The sequence below is a fragment of the Diospyros lotus genome, chromosome 10 (assembly GCF_014633365.1).
Source record: "Diospyros lotus cultivar Yz01 chromosome 10, ASM1463336v1, whole genome shotgun sequence".
Lineage (NCBI taxonomy): Eukaryota > Viridiplantae > Streptophyta > Magnoliopsida > Ericales > Ebenaceae > Diospyros > Diospyros lotus.
In genome coordinates, this window is record NC_068347.1 from 25,811,060 (window position 1) to 25,833,523 (window position 22,464).

Below are 22,464 nucleotides of genomic sequence, written 5' to 3' on the forward strand. Positions count from 1 at the left end.
AAAACTTATCAAATTATACACACACACTTGATCGATTAAACGGATCTTGGCCACGGTTTGCACTCGTCCACACTGCCATGCGGACGACCATGCCACCAGAGATTGACTTATTATTATATATACACATAAGTATACGCGTAAGTGAAAAAATAATTAATAATTAAAATTAATCTTTCAAACAAAATTGAGTTAAGAGTTTAAGTATAAGGATAAAATTTGTCTCGAATTTATTATATGTTAAAAATCATATATTCAAATCCAGTTTCTATAACTAATTTTTTATTTTAACTAAGATATATTAAAAATATTCAAGAGGAGCACTTTATAATATACAAAAATTAATTTTTTTCTTATATAATAAAATAAAATATACATTTGCAATAAAAATTAATAGTACATGACATTTATTCACTCTTCAATATCCCAAGAAATCATAAACATCTTTTAACAAAATTAGAAACTAATATCTGTTATAAATAATTAAATTATGTAGTAAACATTTATAATTTCTTGACTGTTAAAAGCCATAGCATCATCCTTATCCAATGATCAAGAAAGAAAAAAGAGGCGGATTTCAAATACCTAACTAGTAAAGAAATGCCCAATCAACTAAATATTAGACGCCGAACAAACTGGAAGATGATAAAAGAGGAGGGCGTGCGTTTGGCGTTAATTACGTGGTAAAAGAAACAGAAAGAAGAAGAGAAGGTAAGGATTTACAACACCCTCAAATGCAAAATTTTCGTAGTGATCATACCAGTCACCACTCCGGAGGTACTGGTCTTGTCCATGTTGTCTCAGACGTGATGACATTTCCATAGTAGACCTGCTTTGAGGATTCATCCCAGTAAGCCTGGAAGATTATATATGACCACAAGAAAGACGTCAACATCAAGCATAATCAAAATGGATTAGATTGATCACCACAGACTTACCATAAACCCTTAGATAATCATAAGGAAATATACAATACACACCCACATATACATGCATACACGCTCGTCTAGTTATATGTAAAGAAGTGAATCCAGGAAAGAGGGGTAAGGGAAAAAGACCAGACCACCACAACACCAAGGGAGGTGACTACAAGCCACAACCAAATAAGATCCCTCAACAAACTCCCGCAGAAATGATCGGCCAACTACCATTTCTGGGAGCACATTAGTAAAACTTGAGCAAGAACCCCTACTTAGAACAGTAGTAGGTGAAAGAGAGAACATGACTTGAGTCTTAAAACACAAAAAATCAACTACCAAGCTTTCAGATAATGTCTCTAAGAAGACTGAAAACTGAGATCTGACCTGTTCACATAATGATTTGAGGGTTTTATCCCCCAAAATACAGAGGAAAACCTGTGTCTGGTGGCCTATCCTATCATTGGGACAAAGCATCAGAAGACCTTTTCTGTTATGTGGTCATGAGACACTCATCTATACTACTGCCCCAGGCATTAGATATGGGGTTGCAATGTGCCAGCAAGTTATACTTTAGGATCCATCAAATACCATTCTTGTTTATGCTACATACATCAGTCAGCTAATATCTCTTAGATCTGTTTGATGCTTATATACCTGCCAGCCAGATGGGAGATCCCTTGCAAGTTCAGTCAAATCAGGTTGCTGGTTTCCATCTGTAACAGCCCCCGATTGAGTGTGTGCAGCTTCATTGTTCAATTGAGCTCTCTTACGCTTCACCCGCTCCCGCCTAGTTAAAAAAGACACATTCACATGAAAGTGAAGGAATACGGATAAGTCATCATTACAATAAAGGAAAAGATTGAATGCACGTGCAACAGAGAGGACGAAGTGCCCCCCCCCCAAAAAAGTAAAAAAGATGGCAAACTTCTTATACACAAGAAAGCTAATAGAAAAAAAAAAAAAAAAGAGAGTTGAATTCTACCTTCTTTGATTACCTAGGAGTCGTGTGAAATCCAAGTCTTATGTATGATCTTGAAAGAAGATATGAAAATCCCCCTTTCAACTTGGACAAAGATGATATGAAAATTTCAACTTTGAACACTTACATTTTAGATGATTAAATTTAATATTGGAATTGAACGACTGGAAAATTGGCTTGCAGAATTATTGCGAGATATAAACTATTTCATCAAACCATCAGAACATTAAAAGACAATGGAAAAATCTTCAGGTAGCTGCCCTTAGATAATTATCAGATGTAGTTTGAATAGAGTGCCTAGTTCCTGCAAAAATCCAACCTTTTACCAGATTGCTTGTCTGTCTATTTGGAAGTCCAAAAGTCCTTGAAGTCTACAGAGTGAAGGACAACATATGGTTCAGCATTTGAAAATATTGGTTCTGATAAAGCGTTTTTGAGTGTTGAAGGTTGAATTTACAATTATATACAAGTGTGACAGTTTAAGATTGCATTCAATGTTCATAGCAGCCATCAGAGAGTGATTAAGTCTTGGATGAGTTCATGATGGGTCTCATTCCAGCAAGGGTGTCATCTGCCATGCCAACTTCAAATTAGAGTTGCAAGAATCAACAGAAATTGAATTAAGTCTTTGTCTTGTAATTGTCACTCAATTATAGAACTTGATCTGGTGTTCAGATTGTCCATGCCTTCCTCCTCATATATATATTTTTTAATAAAATATCATATGTTATCAAATTATAAATTTATTTTCTTGTATTTAATTAAATAGTTTAGATCATTGCCATATAGGTATAAGATTCCATACCAACCACTATCCAAAGGCTGATAATATGACCACTATAGGTTTAGATCATTGCCATATATGGGAACAAAATTCCATACCAGTCACCACCCAAAGGCTGAAAATTAGCATTATCTTTGGCCTCTCCACTGGCAATTTGCTGTGCACGCCATTCCTGCAATCAGAAGGAAACTAAGGTACTAATAGTAGTTAACAAACAAAATAACAGAAAGAGAAGCAAGGAAAATTATTTCAAACCTCTATCTCCCGTTGCCGCTTCTTCTCTAAACTTTCATAAGCATTTTCAGGTTCATCTTCCTCTTCTTCATGCAACTCCTCTTTGGCTGCCTTCCACTATTGGGCAAATTTTTAAACACATGAATCAAAATAATAGAAGTAGTTGTATTTATGACATGAAAGCACATTTAAAGCTAATAAATTAACAAACTGAACAAATGATGTACCTTGTCCACCATGCTGGATACTTTCTTATTTGACCTTAATGTGGATGACACAGCAACTGTTCGTTTTTTGCTGCGGGAAACTGAGAAAAGGGAAACAAAATATTAGTCCACTTGATAATTATTAAATTCTTTCAAGAAAAACCAATGCCCATATTTACCTTAAAAAGAATGTACTAGTATGTGTCTGTATGTGTTCACATGTACGTGCAACAGAGGCAGAACCCAAGGATCTCTTACCATCAAATCCAATAGAGGCCATATTTGGGGAATTTTTTCCAGTAACCAACCAACTACTCTAGGATAAACTACATGTACTAATGTTTCATCAGCAACAAAAAATGAGGGCATAAATAACTTCGTTGAAAGATTACTAGAGGCCAGTTTTCTTGGTCTTCCATTTTCAGTTTTCAGCATGACTCCATGAAGCCAGATCTAGCTTTGCAGACACCAAATGGCAAACAATGTCTTAACTTCTTCTTCACTAGCAGGTTTTTCCTCTTGTCTAGAAAGAGGGAATAAGAAAAGGAAAAAAATTTCTTCTTTACTATAAGGGTAAATTTCACTCAGCCTCCCAATGATTTAAAAATTTAGTATTAAAGGTCCCTGCGGTTTTTTTTTTTTTTTTTTAATAATCAACCTCCTCCATTAATTTTGAGTTTTAATATTGTTCACAAACTTGTCAAAACAACATCATTTTTAGTAACCTAAAATGCTAAATTTAAATAACGATGAGTTGCTGTAAAATTAAACCTGAACCACAAGTGGGTCTAGGCAGAACTTATGCTACTCTTTTTTAACATTGTTAGTTGCTTGACCTAAACCTAAAAAATGGGCTGTTAGAGAGAGAGAGAGAACACAGGAACCTCAGATACTAAATTTAAACCACAGGCACCCCATAGTCCATAACAAGACTTAGACAGGGGGACTGGATGGAATTCTACCCTACATTCAATGACTAGATAAATAAACAAATATTGTATAAACAATAAGTTCAATTTTTATTTTTAAAATGTAACAAATTATTAAACAGCATATTGAATTTTTATTTTTTCAAGTGAAAATGAAAACTAAACACCAAAAAAAGAAGCAAATACTGGAAAAAGTACTAGAAGTTCTGCCAAATGGACCCCTAAGCAAATAAATTTAAAAGGTCACATTTATGAGGTGATGATGCACAAAGAGGCTGGCATAGTATATTATCATGCCACCACATGTCAAAGACACAGAAACATCAACCAATTGGGTTGAGTTCAGGTATTAGGGAAGGAAATTATTTGGAAGACTTTTAATCACCCAATAACTTGATATTTACACAAAACCCAAACCAATAATACATTCAATTCACTGTCACCAAACCAGCCACTCATGCTTATATTCTAAGTACCTGCAACACGTATACCAACACATGTACATTAAATAGCTTCAACACTAGATGAATATGTAAGGCATGTAGCATGCTTAAGAAGTATAAAACAGTTCATCTGCATGTGAAAACTATGTTTTAATTATGTTCATGAAATAATTAAAACAGTTCATCTGCATGTGAAAAGTAGGACATTTTGCAACTTCACCTTTTGATTGAACATTAGGTACTGCCAATTTAGGAGCAACAGCCCCAGTAGTGGTTGAAGAACCAGAAGCATTCCCTACCACAGAAATGGTTGATGGAGCTTGGATGGTAGCTGGGGCAACAGAAACCTCTACTGGTGTCTTTTCAGTACTACCATTAACTACAGACACACCTACCCCTGGATCAGAGAATGAAGTATAACCCTCTTCAATGTGTGATTCTGCAGATCTGATTCTATCAGAACCAAGAGCATCATGACCAGATTCACTATGTTGTACTGAAGATTGTGCACCACTTACTACTGGTCCAGCAAATACTGCTCCATCTTGAACCTCATAATATGCAGCGGGCTCAACAGGGTTGACACCTGGAGCAGCAACAGGATATGTGACGGCCAATGCCTCATAATAAAGTGGATGCGGCATGGCTACTTGACAACCTTCAGCGTGCGGATAAGCATTATTGCCTAGGAATTGTGTGTTTGCTTGACCATAATACTCAAAGTTAGAACCCGGGTAGGACACATTGTATGGTTCTGTATAAGAGAGTGCTGGTACTGTTTCAGAATAAGTTGGTGGTGGGAGATATGATGGTTCAATTGGGTCATCTGGAGGTGGTGGTGGAATTAATTCATTATCAGGTGGAGGTGGGGGAATCCACTCCTCTTCCGGAGGAGGCGGAACAGGAAAAGCTTCTGGTGTCACAAAAGATCCCAGCTCTGCATGTGGATGTGGCTGAATAGGCTGCTCTTGTGGAGCAAAGCATTTCTCAGACAATGAATCTTGAGTTATTGTAGCACTTACAGGAGCTGAATCTTCAACTTCCATGTCAACATCCATATCCACGTCCTCCCCAGCATCAAGCATAGCCTGGGGTGTTAATTCAGTGTTTTGTGCAGCTTCATGAACTCCATTGTTCTTTCCAGCAGTGCTTCCAGAATGTGATGAGGGATAATCAATAACAGAAGCATGAGCAGTAAAGGGAGCATTACCGTCAGCAGCCAAATCTTTTAAGTCATTCTGACCAACTTTTAACATGCCAACATCAGCAGAGGTAAGAGAAGTGTCAAATGCAGAAGAAGATATTCCCTTTTCATTTTCATCTTCTTCAATCTCATTCCCCTCACTTTCAGAAGATTTACGTGGAAGATCAGCTTCAACTGTCTGGGCAGATTTAGAATAATGGGAAACTTCTATGTCAAGGGCACCTTCCAGCTCTTTAAGCTGTCTCTCACAATGTATCCAGAAAGGTAGCAAGGATGACCCAAAAGGCAGCAGTGACCTAATATCAGAAAGCCTAATCTCTACTTCCAAAATGTACTTTGACAACCAATCATGTCCTTGCACATTATTCCTGGCATTGACATTTTGAAAATCAACGTAAAGGATAATTAAAACAAGATTAAAATTTTAGCAAATGTAATTTACATGGAAATTTTCTTCATCCCTCAACAGATAAAAAATGCTAGAAAGAAAAGGAGATACAAAGTTGCACAAAGACCAGTACCTTTTCAGAGATTTTAATCTCTCCAACAGACTTTCACTGTACTCCAGAACGGAAGAAGTAAGATCATTTTCAGTGTCATCTTCCTCATGAATCATTTCATTCCATATATTCTTCTCAGAATCAGCACCTGTGGTGGTTCCATTTCCCAAGAAAGTATCACTTGACTCCCAAGAAGAAACATTCCCTTGAAGTGAAGAAGTTTTGTGGTACAGCACACTCGCTGCACCAGAGCTGACCTTCACCTCAGTTTGGTTGGCATCAGGACCCTGCATGTTATTTTCTAAACCTTTATCTTTATATCTATCACTCTGCTCCTCTGTTTCATTCGTAGCTTCACAAATATCTTCAGATTCATGAACTACATTTCCAGCCTTACAGTAATCAGTAGCATCCATAGTTACAGCACTGTTCAATTCCGCATCTACAGAAGACTTTTGTTCTTGCTCCCCAGCAAGAGCAATGTTTCTTCCTTCAGCATCAGGAGCAGTATTCTGTTCACCTGACAAATCAGTTCCCTGAACCAATCCATCAGGCACTACCCACGAAGTTTCCCCAGTTGCTGTATTCCAGTAGTAATATTGATTGCTCTCTTCATGCAAAACTACCTTCCAATTTGAAATATTGTTGTCGATGGGTTGAACATCGGAAGCTCCTGGAACAGATGTTTCTTCCATTGGAACCAGTTCTTTGCCTAAATCACCAGTGGCTGTGACAGGAGAATCAATTTCTCTAGCAACATTGTGCTCCAGATTCTGCACCCTATCCACAGAAATAGAATGTTTCTCCGAGTCATGTTGTTGATCATTCTGAGGATTATGGTCAATGCTTGCATTGTTTTCCGGATCCTCCCTTTCTGTGCCTACAGGTGCCTTTGCCTATTTCAAAAACAATTAAATAAACTAAACAAAGGAAACACAGGATTTCAATGTTGCAAGGAGCTGGTAAGTAAAGGTGTCCTTTTACTCCTCATTTTAGGAATTAGTACATAATAGATTCAGGCATACAACCAAAATATAAACATTAAACCTATCAACACACACTTTGACATAGTATCAATGGAGTTTAAGCACAACAAATGGCATTGAGGATGGACCTGCCTAACAAAATACATCAGCCCAGCCCACAGCTTGTGACATTTTCAAAATACATTTTTCCCCAGACTCAAGAGAAACATCCTCAAATATAGTCTAAATCCTTGACCTTAATCTACCTAAAAACACCAAGAGCCTACAAACATGAATTTTAGAAGTGTTCCATTAAAAAAAAAAAAGGTACAAGTGACAAGCCCAAATTTTAAATCTCTCACTTCAGAGTAATGAAAATATTAACTTAAAAAGTAAAATTTGTATATTATGCCTGAGTTCGTGCTTGACTAAATAAGTTGAGAATTTTCTAAGATTTTTAAACTGGTAATTACAAAGTTCATTTCGGAATTTCTTAGAATTGTTGCACAACAAATAAAGAAGTCTGGACCTAACCTACTAGAAACTAGAATGCTGGTTCATTTTAATACAGACAAACTCATGAAGGGTCATAAGAGGAAGGGGTTGATGGAAATGGTGTTTTCCTGGCCACTAGAAACAGAGACAATGGTCAATATAAGCTTCAGAAGAGATTGCCCAAATACTCCTATGATATTAGCTCAGTACTAATGTGCCGGTCACTGTCATAGACAAGCTGATGCCTGGAAAAATAGCTTGCTGCTCAAACTTGAATAATTTTCAAAATGGCATGCAAAATACACATTTTTCCTCAAAACACTGTAGCATCATGATCACCTGCTCATTATCATCAGCAGTTGACTTCTCTGCAGTGTCATGGTCAAGTGTTTCGCTTGATTCATCATCCAACTCATCATCACTATATTGCCCAAGTAAAGACAAAGGATTCTCCAGTTGCTTACCTGAAAACAAAATACAAAGATGTCAAATGCCTTGAAACCATCAAACGAATCCTACTCAGCAGTGACAAACATGTCTGAGCTCAAGTGAATGTATCTATTCCAAAAGGAGTTGTGAGTGGAAAAATATAAAAAGAATAAACAAAGAAAAATCATCATTAATTTGTCGCCAGATTTTCAGATCAACTCAACATAGAAACCTGTTAAACACTGATCAATAGTTAGAAGCATAAAACAAATAAAGCCAGAGACATACGAACCGCGAAGTTAAACTATTCCTGTCGAAATCTCCAAACCGCTGTGATGCCGTGAAAAAAGGGCATATCAGGTCGGGAGTTTCATTCAATAATTCAGGATGTTATCTGATGACCAATTGAACGTTCCCAAGACCACGGCGATCCTACATTCCGAGAACGAAATTCTTTGGGGGCCAAACAATATGTTGCACAAAGTATAATTTCCACCAAAATAATTCGTTCACATCAAGTCGTCTCTACATAGATCAGTCCTTTTGAAGAAAACTGATGGAACCCACCTGAAGATGATGGTGAATTGGGTGACCCAGCACGATGTATCAGATCTATGTCCCCTCCAAGTTCATCCTGGGCTGAGGAACCACCAGAATCTCCTGATGAAGCAAACCAAAATGCTCAAATCAAAATGTGATCAATTGTATGCTGATGTTAATTAATGTACTTGTAGCAGCTAAGATGAACAATAACAAGTCATTATTAGCAAACCCCATTGTCAATAAGATTTAGTTTAAAAAGAAAAAAGCAAACCCCATTCTTGTTTCCAATTAGCATTACCATATATGCTTCAAGCCAAACAAAATTTAGATAAATCATTACAAATGCAAACAATCCAAAAAAGTAAGAGAAAAGTGAACCGTTGAACACCGGAACGCTAAATCAAGAACTATGACTTGCAGGGGGCAAAGTATAAGGAAGAACCTAAACTTCTCCCTCCCTCCCTCTCTTGCTTTGATTGGTTGAGATAACAAGCAAACTACTCATAAAAAGTGATGGCGAATGATGATGGCGATAATAATAATAATAATAATAATAATAATAATAATAATAATAATAATAATAATAGGGAAAAAACAATCGAATAAATTTTTTTTTTATTCAATTACCCACAAAAAAATGTCAAAATACACGCATAAACAATGAAATTTCCTTGGCCTTTAAAACCTAGCTGTTGAGGTGGCATAAATTCTCTATTTTGCAACGTGTAAAAGGGGAACGAAAACGCCCAAAAAAGGCTTCAAAAACCTATTTTCTTCAACACTTATTCGCATAGAGTGCGTCAAGCTGTACTTATACACCAACGCAGTAAATCTTAACGTCCCCTAATGATTTTCCTCTCGAATTCTTTAAGAAGCCTAACGAATCGATAAACGCAGTATTCAAAGTTGAAATCCGTTTTCCTTCGCCACAAGACTAGGCAATCAGACCAAGCCAATCAAACTCAAACCCTAGGAACTGAAAATTTCATATACTTTATAGGCACGTATATAAAGACGTGGAGAGAGGTGGAGAGGAAGAGAACTGGAGTACCAGAGGGTTCCGCGAAGAGATCGAGCTTTACTCTACGACCAGCGGCGATCATCGCTGCGAGTCGCCGCTCCTTCCTTCTACCCATCAATCTGTTGGTACTATCGACTGACGGTGCTAGGAAATTTCGAAAGCTTGATTGGGGAAGGCAAATCGAATAAAATTGAGATCAATGAAATCCAATTCCAATTGTTCGAAGCTGTTCGGGGGACTTGCCCTAGGGTTTCAGATAAAAAAACGACCCTGACGGTGGAATTCTAATCCTCGAGTATACCAGGATTCTGTTTCGTTTATGCTTTATACCACCTAAGGGCCCGTTTGTGCTCCCGACCCGAGTCCGGCTTGGTCGGGTAATTCCTTAAACCTGCTTTTTATAAAAATTAGTTTAGTGTTTAACTAAATCATTTACAAATAATACAAAAATAAATAAAAACTCTTTAATTATATTAAACATTTTTTTTCCAGACCACCCCGCCGCCGCCAAACAGGCACTTATAGCGTGCTTGGCTTAGTTAAAAGTGCTTTTACAAAATAATTTGGGTAATTTACAGTCAGCACCCTGTAATTTTCCAAAAATACAAAATTTTCTTAGTTATTAAAAATAAAAATTACATCTCTTGACTTTATTAATTGTGTAACATTTTTCCTTTGCTAAAGAATAATACTATTGGTACATCTTTGTATACACCTTAGGCTATACAAAGGTGTACCAATAATAAAAATATCTCTCATGAGACGCATGGAGAAACGCAAGATATTTTGATCATAATACCCCTTGTGTAACTCAAGATGTACAAAAATGATGTTCATGTAGCATGATTCTTTGCTAAATGTTAAATTTATAAAATATCAAAAATACCCTTTTTTTTTTTTTCTCTCTTTATTTCTCTTTGCTAATTGTATATTATTTTATTATTTTTAAAGAAAAACCAGTCAAACATTGCTTGCCATTACCATTTTGAGTTTGGGTTATTGATTTGACGGGGTTTTGCTCTAGCCGTCAGCTGCCACCTACTTTTTTATATTATTCTTAAATTATATTATATTTTAATTTAATTATGTATATTTGTTTATATGTTTTTATGAAAATTCAATTTATATATAAAATATATTTTTTTGTATGATAATGCTGCTACTGAGGTGGCAGCCATATCAACCATTTTTGTTGGTAATGTCAACGCTTAATAGTTTGACTTAATAAAAAAGTAATGGTGACATAAAATTGAAACAAAATTAAAGTTTGGTTACTAATTTTGAAAAAACTTAAAAATTTAATCCATGATTAAAACAAAGGTAGTAGTTGAGTTTTTTGTGTTTGTAATTTATGATATTAATAAAAATGATTACCTATACATAGGTATTTTTGTCTTTTCATATGAAAAAAATATAGTTAAATCACTATATAGTTCGCAATATCTACAAAGATGACTTTATTCTAACTCATAATAATTAATCATAACTAATACAAACACAACTACTTAAGCTAGTGGATTGCCGAGCTACAATTTTTATGACACAAAAATATGATTCTTTAAAAAGCCAACGAGAGGAATGAGTACTTTGCCCTTGAGATTTATACAAATTAAAATATCGAGAAAAAACTTGTCAACCTGTCTAAGATAACTAATAAAAATTTAATGGTTTTTCATATACTTTTTGACAAGTTCTATCCCAAAAGTGCTTTACATCTTTTAAAACTAAAATTCACAAAATCTTAGATTAAATCCTCATCTACTCCTCAAAATCTGTCAAGTTTGGTTTGAAAATCCTTTTACAACATGGGTAACGCCATGGTGTCGGTCAATTTGGTAGTTGGTTTAGCCATTTTCCCTAATTAAATCATGGAAACTTGCTAGTTCATTGCCAGGGCTTTAGATTGCCAAAAATTCCAAAAATCCTAGCTTTGATCGAAAAACCCATCCATATACGAACAAGACCAATCAAATTGATAAAGGTATTATGAAATTAGTTCAGTTGAATTTCAAAATAACATGGTTTGACTCATTTTGGTGGTCTTTTGATCCTTCAATTTGTTTATCCTTTTTCGAGGGTCATTTACAGAAAAATTGAGTAGTTCGTGCTTGTATCAAAGTTTAAGACAAACCTCAATTTACAATTTTTTTTTATTAAATTTCCTTAAAAACTATACATAATAGCACCCATTTCAAGTGTTTCCAAGAAAATCCATTTTCTAGCAATGATAGTAAAAAATATTAACTTCAAATCCAAAATTTGTTCACACCACAAATAGTTAATACACACAAGATCATATATGTTCAGTCCAAGTTCAAATTAGCTGAAATCACTCAAGAGTTTGAATTCAAATTCACCGACAATTAGGCTACTTAGAGCAAATCACTATTTTAGCCTAGCACGACCTATGTTACACATCCAACGAGAGTTTGTCTATCATTATCGTCTTTCATTTGTTAGATTCTAATACTTCTGAATGATTTGGGATAAGTGGTGAGTCATAAGATTCAGTAAAAGTAATTTGTAACATAACAAATTAAAATTAATGACAAACATAGAAAACATGAAATAACATGTATGCTTGACTTACCCCACTTCACTCGAATACATTCCAGCACCTTAGTAAACCTCATGATTCCCTTACGTTGCTGCAAAGATATAACAATTAAATTTGTTTATTTTAGGAAATAACTCAGTAGAGTCTGACAAGAAAGTCAGGAATAAGGTTTGTGCTGGCAAGTGGCACTAGCAAGTATCTGGTTGAGAAATGTCTCAATTCGCTATTCGAGAGAGCATAGTTCACAGGGTTAGGCTCGATCCGTAGTTTGGGAAAGTGAGATGAATGCCCCAAGTCTTCAAGTGACTGATAGTCCATAGGGATTCGGGAGGATAGATCCCCGAAGACTGTGAGGAGTCTTATTCGAGATATACTTTTCAGGAGCATCCCATCCTCGAAGGTACTTTCAGGTTCTCCGACCTCATTTATAGACTTTTCACTAGAAGAGTTGGCGTACCCGCATATGCCACACGACCCAATCCTCGAAGCCTATAAATACCCCATGGATTCGTGCCATTAGGATACAGATCTAGCACCTTAAAATCCAGACCTAACTTTTCAGCTCTAAAAACCATCCGAAGATTCACACACATAACTCATACTCATTCTACCTTCTACATCATGACATCATCTAACTTTGGCATCAAATGGCCCGCGTGGAAGAGTTCCTTGCGTGCCTTTTAACTGTTCTTGTGCTGCAGACATCCTGAAGATCCATCTGGAGACAACAAGGCCATAACACCTCCTAAAGACTCCTCAACTTTCCCGAAGCCAACCCATCCAAAGACAAACCTAGTCGAAAACTCATAGCCTTTGGGGATCTATCATCCCAAAGACCCTACGAACTATTAGTCATCTGAAGACTCGGTGCATTCATCTCGTTTTCTCAGACAATAGATCGAGCCTAACCTTGTAAACTATGCTCTCTTAGACAGCAGATTGATCCATTCTCTAGCTAGACGCTCATTATCACTACTTGATAGCACAAACCTTACTCTTGTTTTTCTCGTCAAACTCTGCTGAATTATTTTCTAAGACAAATAAATTTAATTGTTGTATCTTTGCAACAACACCTTAGACCCCAGCATGAGCTCTGTTTAGTAAAAAATCGACCACCTCATGCCAAGAAATCCCATACAATCGCATGCATGCCATGACCATTGAACTTGCACAAAAGCATATCAACCCTTATTGAAATTTTCTAGATCTCTTAATTTTTGTAGGGTCCTTTGTAGTTCTCTAGGTGTTCCAAAAGCAATAAAACCACCAGAATCAAGCCCTTGGATTTTTCTTGCAAAAAATAAGGCATAAATAGGTGAAAATGAGCTATTTCAAAATAAGTATAGCCATAACCTATTTTTGATTCAAATATAGGTCATTTCCACTTACCTTTTACCCTTAAATGTGTTGCAAACAAATTATTAATGGCTTCGATTAACTGCAAAAGGGTTTTTTGGGTTGCCAAAGACTACTGTGATAATCATCATGGCCTGCACACCCCCCTAGTTCCTAGTATAATATTGTCCTATTGTTTTGGCCACAAACCTTCCTACTAAATAGTACTTTAATCCAAATGTGAGTTGCTAGAATCAGAGAGTATTCACTTGGCCCAAAAGTTCCCATATCACTTGGAGTAAAATTTTTGAAAGACTGCAAAAAAGAAAGTTGCAATAGGCAGAAAGTGGCATGTGATGGCCTGGCATGGTGCATATGCCTCGGGTGTGTGCATCGCTCGGCCACATAGCCCACGCACGACATAGCGAGAGGCGCATGTCATGCACGTGGCCAAGGCCATGACAAGCTCCATTACAACACCATTTTGGGATTCTTTTTTTTTTTTTTTAATAAAGACGGTGTTTCCTACACACTTGAACTCAAAACTTGCTAGAATTAAAGGCCCTAACATGGCTTGCCTAGCAACGAGGCTATGCTACCATTTGATTATTTAGTCATCCCATTTATTCTTATTCTATTTCACTACTTCCCCATAAAAGAGTTCCAACTCCCTCAATTTGATTCTCAACCATACTAGCATCCAAATAAATCAGAAATAAATCATCATAAATCCTGGGATTAATTCTTCAAGATACTAGGTTGTTACATCATAACCTCAACTATGGTTCCTAGTATTGGGCTCAACTCAATTTGAGTTGGTTTGGTTCCAATTTGATCTAAATGATTAGCTTAAGAAGCAAGATAAATTAAGCTTCACCCAAAAATCAAATTTAAAAACTACTATAAATGAAATAAATAAATGAATTGAAAGAATATTGTAGCCATAGTATTTTAGAGTGGTTTGACCCCATCACCTTGTCTCCTCACCAAGGATTTCAACCATATAATTTACTATGTAGCTTTTAATGAGATCAGCTATAAGTTCTTTACACAACTTTTCAAAGATCAACCGAAACCCTTACACTACCTTTTATGAGATCAAGTGAAATCGCAACAACTTATAAGAAACAAATATTTGTAACATGGAGAAAAACTAACAATAAAGCTCACAATAAGATGAGACTTCTCTCAAATACATAGCCTAAGCATAGGAAATTTAAGTACACTCTCTTTGTTCTTATAGGATATCAAAGACGTGTATGATAATAGCTCTTTGACGATTTGAGAATGGCTTGATAATGCTCAATATTACTTTTTGTGAATGTCTACTTTAATTTCGACCACATCTTCCCCTTTTATAGTTTGTTGTCTTTAATGTTTTTCAGTTTGGTGTCCAATGGGTAAAGAGATGGACCTTATATATGCACAAACAATCTCTAAACAACCATTCCAACTGTTAATATTTGTGATTCAAAATATATTGATATGTTATATGTTTAATAAATAAATTCATGTAATTGTCATGTGGCATATGGTATTATATTTTGATGTTAAATAATTGTTGTATTTTACAGTGGGGTTCCATTTCATCTACATGTGCATTTGGCATTCTATATCATGGTAATATGGATTTGGGTTATGTAATATAATATTATATTGGCCATGGGCCATTGGTATCTTATAAGCAAATTGAGCCCAAGCCCAAGTCTGCCATATTGAGTTGTCCGTGTATATAAGGCAAATGGGGCAGCTGAACAGTCCGTAATTTCCAATGTGCTAGAAGAAAATAGAACGTAACGGAGAAAGCAATCGTGAAGAAAAAAACCCTAGCTTTGTATCTTCTCTTCCATCTTGAAATCAAAGTGCTGTGATGGTGAGAGAATGGCGAGAGTGAGTGCTGTGAATAGCTTATTTCTGTGAAGCTTTTGTACTTGATTTTTCCCTAATTGTAGATACTGTAAGTGGTTTCTTCATTTTTGATTGCTTGTAATCTCTATAATCTCATTGTATATATTAGTTAGAGATGGCAAACGGGCCGGGCTGGCCCGCCACCAAGTGGCCCGCGGGCCGAGCCAAATCGGCCGGCTTAAAAACGAGCCAGCAGATTGCTGGCCCTAGCCCGGCCTACACGAGCCCGCGGGCTAAACGGGCCCTCCCAATTTTTTTTTTTTGATACCATTTTTGGCCCAGAGGTAGGCAGCGAGAGAGGGCGAGGGGCGAGACTGAGAGCGAGGAGTGCGGGCGACAGAGGGCAAAAGCGAGGGGCGCGGGCTAGGGCGAGACAAAGGGCGAGCGAGGGTAAGGGCGAGGGCGAGACAGAGGGCGAGCGAGGGGCGCGGGTGAGGGCGAGGGCAAGAACGAGGGGCGCAGGCGAGGGCGAGACGAGGGCGAGGCAGAGGGTGAGGGCGAGGGCGAGAGACGAGGCTAAAGGGGGCGAGGGGGGTTTTGTGGCTGATTAGCGGGCCAGGCCAAATCGACCCGGCCTTAAATGGGCCAGCAAAATGCTGGCCCTAGCCCGGTCCCAGGCCGGGCCCATTTTGCCATCTCTAATATTAGTGGATTGACTAGAGGCGAAGTCTCTGCCGTGAGTAGGATTCTTTCGAATCTGAACACGTATACGCGGTGTTCTCTGTGTGTGTTGTGGTTGTTCTTTATTTTCTGTTTCAACTTGTGGATCTTGGTACTTTTTCTTGGTCTTGGCCATGTGGTTGTGTGTTGGTTTACACAGGTGATTTCTCAACAAGTGGTATTAGAGCCACTCGAGGGCGAACCAGATCCATCAGCGATCAGATCCGAGAACTCGATCTTGAAGGCGATCGATAAGATCTGAAAGGTCGCGTCGTTTATGGAAGATCGGAGGCCGCAATCAGTTATCCGATTCTGGTAGTATTTGGTATCCTTTGATTTCTTTGCTCGGTGAGATATCTTGGATTGAATTTTTGATATCCTGTTCTGCTTGCTGATTTTGTCTATGAGATTTGTTCCGTGCTATTGATTTCTTCTTGTTCTTGAACTTAGTTAGGATTGTAACGAGCAAGTTTATTTTTTGTCGTAATCCTTACTGTGTTCTTGAATTTGTTTTGTAAATCAAGATAGGATTTGGAGAGACAGTTTTGTAGTTTCTAGATTGGAGTATTTTTCAATCCCTTACTGTTGCTGTTGTTTTCTGTTGCTGTTGTTTTTTCATTTACTCCAGCTGTCGTTTCTATTTTACTTCCTGTTGCAAATGTATATCACTTGATTATTTTCTAAGAAATTAGTTAGGTTGATTGTATTGCTTAGTGTTCTTGAAGCTTTGCAATCTGATCCCTATACTGTTCTTGTCGTTGTGATTTTCTCCTTGCTGTTTGTGTTCTGTGTGCACTGTCTATCCTGTGTTATTCTTATTCCATCTTGTGTTGCTGTTGTTTTTTTGTTTTTCCTTGCAAGAACAAAACCAAATATGACACCTATAAAGATAGAACTTGAAAAGTTCGATGGTCACAGTGACTTTGGGTTGTGGCAGCAGAAAATGAAGGCCATTTTGGTACAAAATCGGTGCTCAAAGGCACTGGTTGTGCCAAAGGATGAAAAGGATAAGAATGATGCTATTCCCTCTGTGGAAAGCCAGGAAATGGATGAATTGGCTTATAGCAGTTATAAGTACCGAATCGACTGCAAAGAATGCCTCAGAGTGAAATTGTCTAAGAAAAATGACATGGTCTCGATGAGCATTCTAAGATAAAATTTTTGGTATCAAAATAAATCGAACCAGAAACGATTTTCAGTACAACTAAAATGCAGTTGCTATTTAGGCTACAAAATCGAATCGTTGTAGGAGACTTTCGAGAAGTCAACTGAAGCCTGAGAAGGCTTTATTTTTCGTAATGATCAACCCTTTAGTGGTTTCAAGATGAAACGATAACCCGGTGAGAACACTGGGGCAAAATCGCCCTTATCGAGTAATCTTGGATTATTAATTTTGCATTTTCAGTATTGAAATGCAAATTAATTTGATGTTTAAGGGCATAGTTGCAATAAAAAAATTGCTCAAATGAAATTAAGAAGGAAATTGGGATTTATGTGTAATTTTCTTTAATTTAAATGTATAATTTAATAGTGTAATATATAATTATATATATATACATAGGTTACGTGCTCTGTGTACGTGGCAATGGCTGCCCATGCTCTGCAACCCGAAAGCCATCTCTCTGCAAGCTTTGGAAGATTTTGCATGCCAAGTTTGCTATAATGGTGCCCAAGCTTCCTTAGCTATAAATAGGAAGAAGAATTAGAGAGCTTGGCATAATAAATCAATGAGAGGGAATGGGGTCGAATTTGGCCATGGCAAAGAGTGGGATGGAGTAGAGAGCTATGGCTGAGAGTAATGGAAAGAGCTCATGAGATCGACAAAGAGAGAGAGAGAGAAAGATTGAGAGAGAAAGAGTGAGCGGTCGAGGAGTGGTCGTTTCCAGCAGCCAAAGGCGACCATGGACACAAAGCAGAAGCTTCAATGCTCGGCCATGGCGGATGAGGAAGAAAGAACAGCAGCGGGGAGGCGCGGCTGGTGATGGCAGCAAGGTGCAGCGGTTCTGAGGCAGCTCGGGAGTGCTCAGTAGAGGCTCGGGAGGCGACTGAGAGAACAGGCGCGGCCATGGCAGCCATGGTTGCAACCGGTTATAGCGATGAGCAACCAGCCATAGCCAACGGGGCTGCGGGCAACAGCTTGTGGTGGTGTATGCGTGGTGCCCAAGTCCAGTGAGGCGAAAGCGGCCGACGGAGGGCCGAGTGGACGCCTACGGAGGGCCAAGCAGCAGCTGGCGCAAGGTGTTGGTACGTTGCAGGCGGAAGAAGAAAAATGAGAAATGAAAAAGAAAAGAAAAGAAAAAGGAAAAAAGGAAAAGAAATAGAAGAAAAATTGGGAAAAAAAAATCCCGAATCGTTCTAAGAATTCATTTGGGACTAGAGGAGCATGCCAAGTCAAATAAATTATTAGGGCACGCGTTTCGAAAATATGGCACGCATACTAAGGAAGCCTGAGATGCTAAGTTAATGTAAGTAAAATTTCTTAAATTTTTTTAAAAGTTTAGGAATATTATTTTATAAATTTTCATAGTGAAATATTTGAAAAAATATTTGAGAAATATTTAGTTTTGATTTATTGAGGAAAAATAGGAAGAAAAATAAAGAAAATGCAAGAAATTATGAAAAATAGGTTTTAATACTTATTTAATCAAATATGGTGATTATGATGCTTTGAGGTTTAAAGTTGAAGTGACTTGTATAAATTTTGAGGTTGGCACGCAAATCGAGGCAGTACGCGTATTTTGAGGCAATACACGAATATCGAGGTAGTCGATAAGCTTGAGAATATAAGTGATACTTCCCAACTAAATTTAGTTTCATGAAAAATGCTTAGTTTGTAAGTGGTTCAATCCAAAAACCCGATTTTAAGTAAACGACTTTATCATGTTGTCATGTCTTGATATGAATATATCATGTAGATTGCATGTACATGTATTGATGATGAAATGTGCATATGTTCACAATGATATTATTGATCATGCATCACATAAGGATTTGAGATATGGACTGACAACGCTGCCTTGCAAGGGTGAACCCATACATCTCGACCTGGATAAGGGGCTGTAAAAATAGGGAGCAACAGTTGGGTGTAGTCAATTCAAACCGAAATGATATGGAAATGACATTTTACATATTGCATTCATGCACGAAAATAAGTTTATTGTATCTTTACTTAGAAGATTTATCATCTAACTTGGGTTTTGCCTCTGAACTATTCAAACGTTCCAGATGGAGATTGTAACATAAACGACAATGAATGAGACAGGAAATGGCACTTAGCAAAGTGCATGATGAATCAAATATATGTTATATAGCTCATATATTTAAGTTATGCTACTTTGAATTTTGAACGTTTTGAAACAATGAGAATATATAATCCTATTTAAAGTTAATGTTAGTTGAGAACTTATGTCTTGTATTAAGTTATGTTGAGGAACAATTATATAAGAATTAAATTTTGATTAATGTTAAGATATCAGGTTCGATCATTGCTTTCGCATTTGATGTGTATAATGATTCTCTTTTGAGAAAATGTATGAAAATTTTGAGATAGATTTGAGAAAGGATGTGATTTAGCTTTTAAGTTTGAAATAAAAAAAATTATTGTCTCAGAATTGTTCTAAATTATAACGCGCCCGAGAAAGCGGGGCGTTACAATTACTAAGTCTAATTACGGGTCTAATACTAATAAATTCAATAATTAATTTTGAATATCCAAAATTTCTAATTTTTTTTGGATATTACACCAAGATAGTCCCGAAGCAATTTTTCAGTCATTATTGGCCATCATGCACCGAGTCAAAAATCAAGTACTACCGAGTCAAAAATTAAGTAGTCAAATGCTAAAAATCTTTTGTCATTAGTCCAAGTTAGTTACATTAATTATTGGTGATATTTTATGTCATTATAGTATTTTAATGAATAACAAGGGTGTCCAAATTTCACACTGACCTCTGTCCTAGTATTGGAGATGATCAAATTTTGGTTCATGGTACCAGTCCAGGACTTGAAAATTGATTAAGAATTATTAATAATAATATTTTTACTTATAATTTTAATAATAAATAATATTAAATATGAATGATACACACACATACATATTTGTTTTTTGTTTAATTTGTTTTATAGAGTTAGAAGTTAAATTTAGAATGTTGCATTATATTTATTCTTATTTGGATACTTTTAATGATTTTTTTGATGATATATACACCATACTCTTTTTAAAATGTGAAAAAAAAAAAAGTTTAGATTTGGAATTTATGGAAACTCCAAACCTATTATGATTTAATATCGGGACTGAAATAACACCCTGTACATACTAAGTATAAGATAAGTTATAATATGTAAAGAGTTTGGGTAAATTACCTTTAGACCCCATTATGTGGGCTATTTGCACGAAGACTTATTTGGTTTAAAAATGTCTATAAAAATTCTCGTGGTTTATCTTTTTTAGTTTGGATACCCCTTTGTTACAAATGATCATGATTAAATTATAATATTTAATTAAGTTGAATTAAATTAATTTAATAAGATAAACCTATTACATTGTTGCTAATGATCTTAATTAAATTATAATTTTTAATTAAGTTAAATTAAATTAATTTAATTTAATAAAACAAGCTTAATACATTGTTGGTGCCACTTTCGATAGTGGATTTCATTATGGAAAATGTCTTGGTATGGTGAATTGCCTTTCACATATGTTGTACTAATGGATATGTGAAATTATTCAACACGATTACTCATTTTGTTAAAAATAAAAATACAAAATAGAATTAGGAAAATTCAAATTCAATAATCTTCATGAATTGAATTGAAATAAATTTAAATTGTAACCTTTTGACAATATGCATTCCCTCACGAACAATAATAACCAAAAGAAAAAGAGAGATTAAGACATGGCTAGAGGGATTATAATAGTGAAGAAAACTAGAAGGGTATAAAAAATAAGTGAAAAAAAAGACATTTACTTATTTAAATCAATCTTTTTTTTTCCCTAATAATAGAGAAGTGACAAATATTGGCAAAGATAAAGAAATATCGAGGAATAGGGCAAGCCTATGTGATAAGAAAGAGAAATTGAAAGCTTATTAAACAAAGATAGACATAAAAAAAAGTAAGGCGATAGCTGTTATCAAAGATGAAAGACGATAATGATGGTTACTCAAATAATAGAGAAACAAGAATAAAATATTAATAGTTTACAATGGTGGTTGACAATGCCTATTTTAAAGAAGAGAAAATGTGAACAACAATAGTGTATTAACAACTAAAGTTGGTAGAAATCATTATGTTAGATAATCTCTTGTGACAGTCAATATAGCGAGGATGAAAAGTGATTAGTTACGCTAAGACAAGACTATTTTATTACTATTGAAGTGGCAATAATAGTGATGTTTTTTTTAAATGCTTGCTTATATTAATTTAATTTAACTTAATTATAGTTTAATTAACTTAATTAAAATTTAATTAACCTTGTTTGTAACATGGAACATCGTTTCTAACAGGGGCATCTAAGTAAAAAGATAAACTATAAGGACTTTTAAAGACCTTTTTAATGATCATAAAGTCTTCATGCATATCATGTAAATTATGAGAGACCTATAAATAATTTATTATAAAATAAAAGTCACGTGGCACATAATAAAAAAATAGACATATTTAATGTTTCATAATTATTATTCTTGTGCTATTTCATTGGGTAAATTGCACTCAGAGCCATATTGTTTGGGTCATCTGCATGAAAATTCCTTATAATTAAATGATTTTAGAGGTTTTCATTGTTTAATTTTTTTTACCTAAACACCTTACTGGTCACTAACACTATTAATTAAACATTAGTTAAGCAAAATTAAATAAAATAAAACATAATTAACTTAAATTAAGTTATATAATTAAAAAAATAAGCCACGAAGGATTTGGTAGTTTTCACGGGTCTTGAAAACCTATCATTATGGGCAATGGGTTATAGTTGACAATGACGTTTTTTAATGGCTAATATTTAAATTTTTAATCTTTTATTTTAATTAAAATATTAAATTTAAGTTAATTATGATTTAATTAATTTAAATTTACATAATTAAAATTAAATTAAAGGTATCAGTAATAGAAAGACTGCCTAAATTAAAAATTCAAACCATATAAATCTCAAATGCCATTTTTAAATCATTAAACATCTCTATGCAAATGGTTCTCAATTTATCTTATTTATTTTCTAATTCTAGGATTTTATTATTTCCTATTAATAACGCTATTATTAATATTTAAATAACTCTCATTATTCGGAATTTTAATAATTTTCTAGATGAATAAAAAATTATTAATAACCTTTTTATATTTTTGAATAATTAGAGAAGAA

The 22,464-nt window shown here is 35.5% G+C and overlaps 1 protein-coding gene across 1 annotated transcript; it reads right to left on the minus strand.

Annotated features, from left to right (window-relative positions):
* Positions 1-477: 477 nt before the first annotated feature.
* On the minus strand, positions 478-9,947 carry LOC127811536 (uncharacterized). The gene is made up of 10 exons (XM_052351490.1): positions 9,680-9,947; positions 8,653-8,745; positions 7,996-8,120; positions 6,218-7,092; positions 4,713-6,064; positions 3,142-3,221; positions 2,936-3,031; positions 2,779-2,852; positions 1,572-1,704; positions 478-853 (listed from the first exon to the last, which is right to left on the minus strand). The coding sequence occupies exons 1-10, from the start codon at positions 9,762-9,764 to the stop codon at positions 761-763; spliced, it is 3,006 nt and encodes a 1,001-aa protein (XP_052207450.1). The 5' UTR covers positions 9,765-9,947; the 3' UTR covers positions 478-760.
* Between the last annotated feature and the right edge of the window lie 12,517 nt (positions 9,948-22,464).

Bases quoted from the DNA above. Each gene is read 5' to 3' on its own strand.
- LOC127811536 (XM_052351490.1), bottom strand. From the start codon at position 9,764: ATGGGTAGAAGGAAGGAGCGGCGACTCGCAGCGATGATCGCCGCTGGT. The intron at 3,222-4,712 runs GTGAAGTTGCAA...CCCTTTTCTCAG, and splicing joins ACCTAATGTTCAATCAAAAG to TTTCCCGCAGCAAAAAACGA. The intron at 3,032-3,141 runs GTACATCATTTG...TTTGCCCAATAG, and splicing joins TATCCAGCATGGTGGACAAG to TGGAAGGCAGCCAAAGAGGA.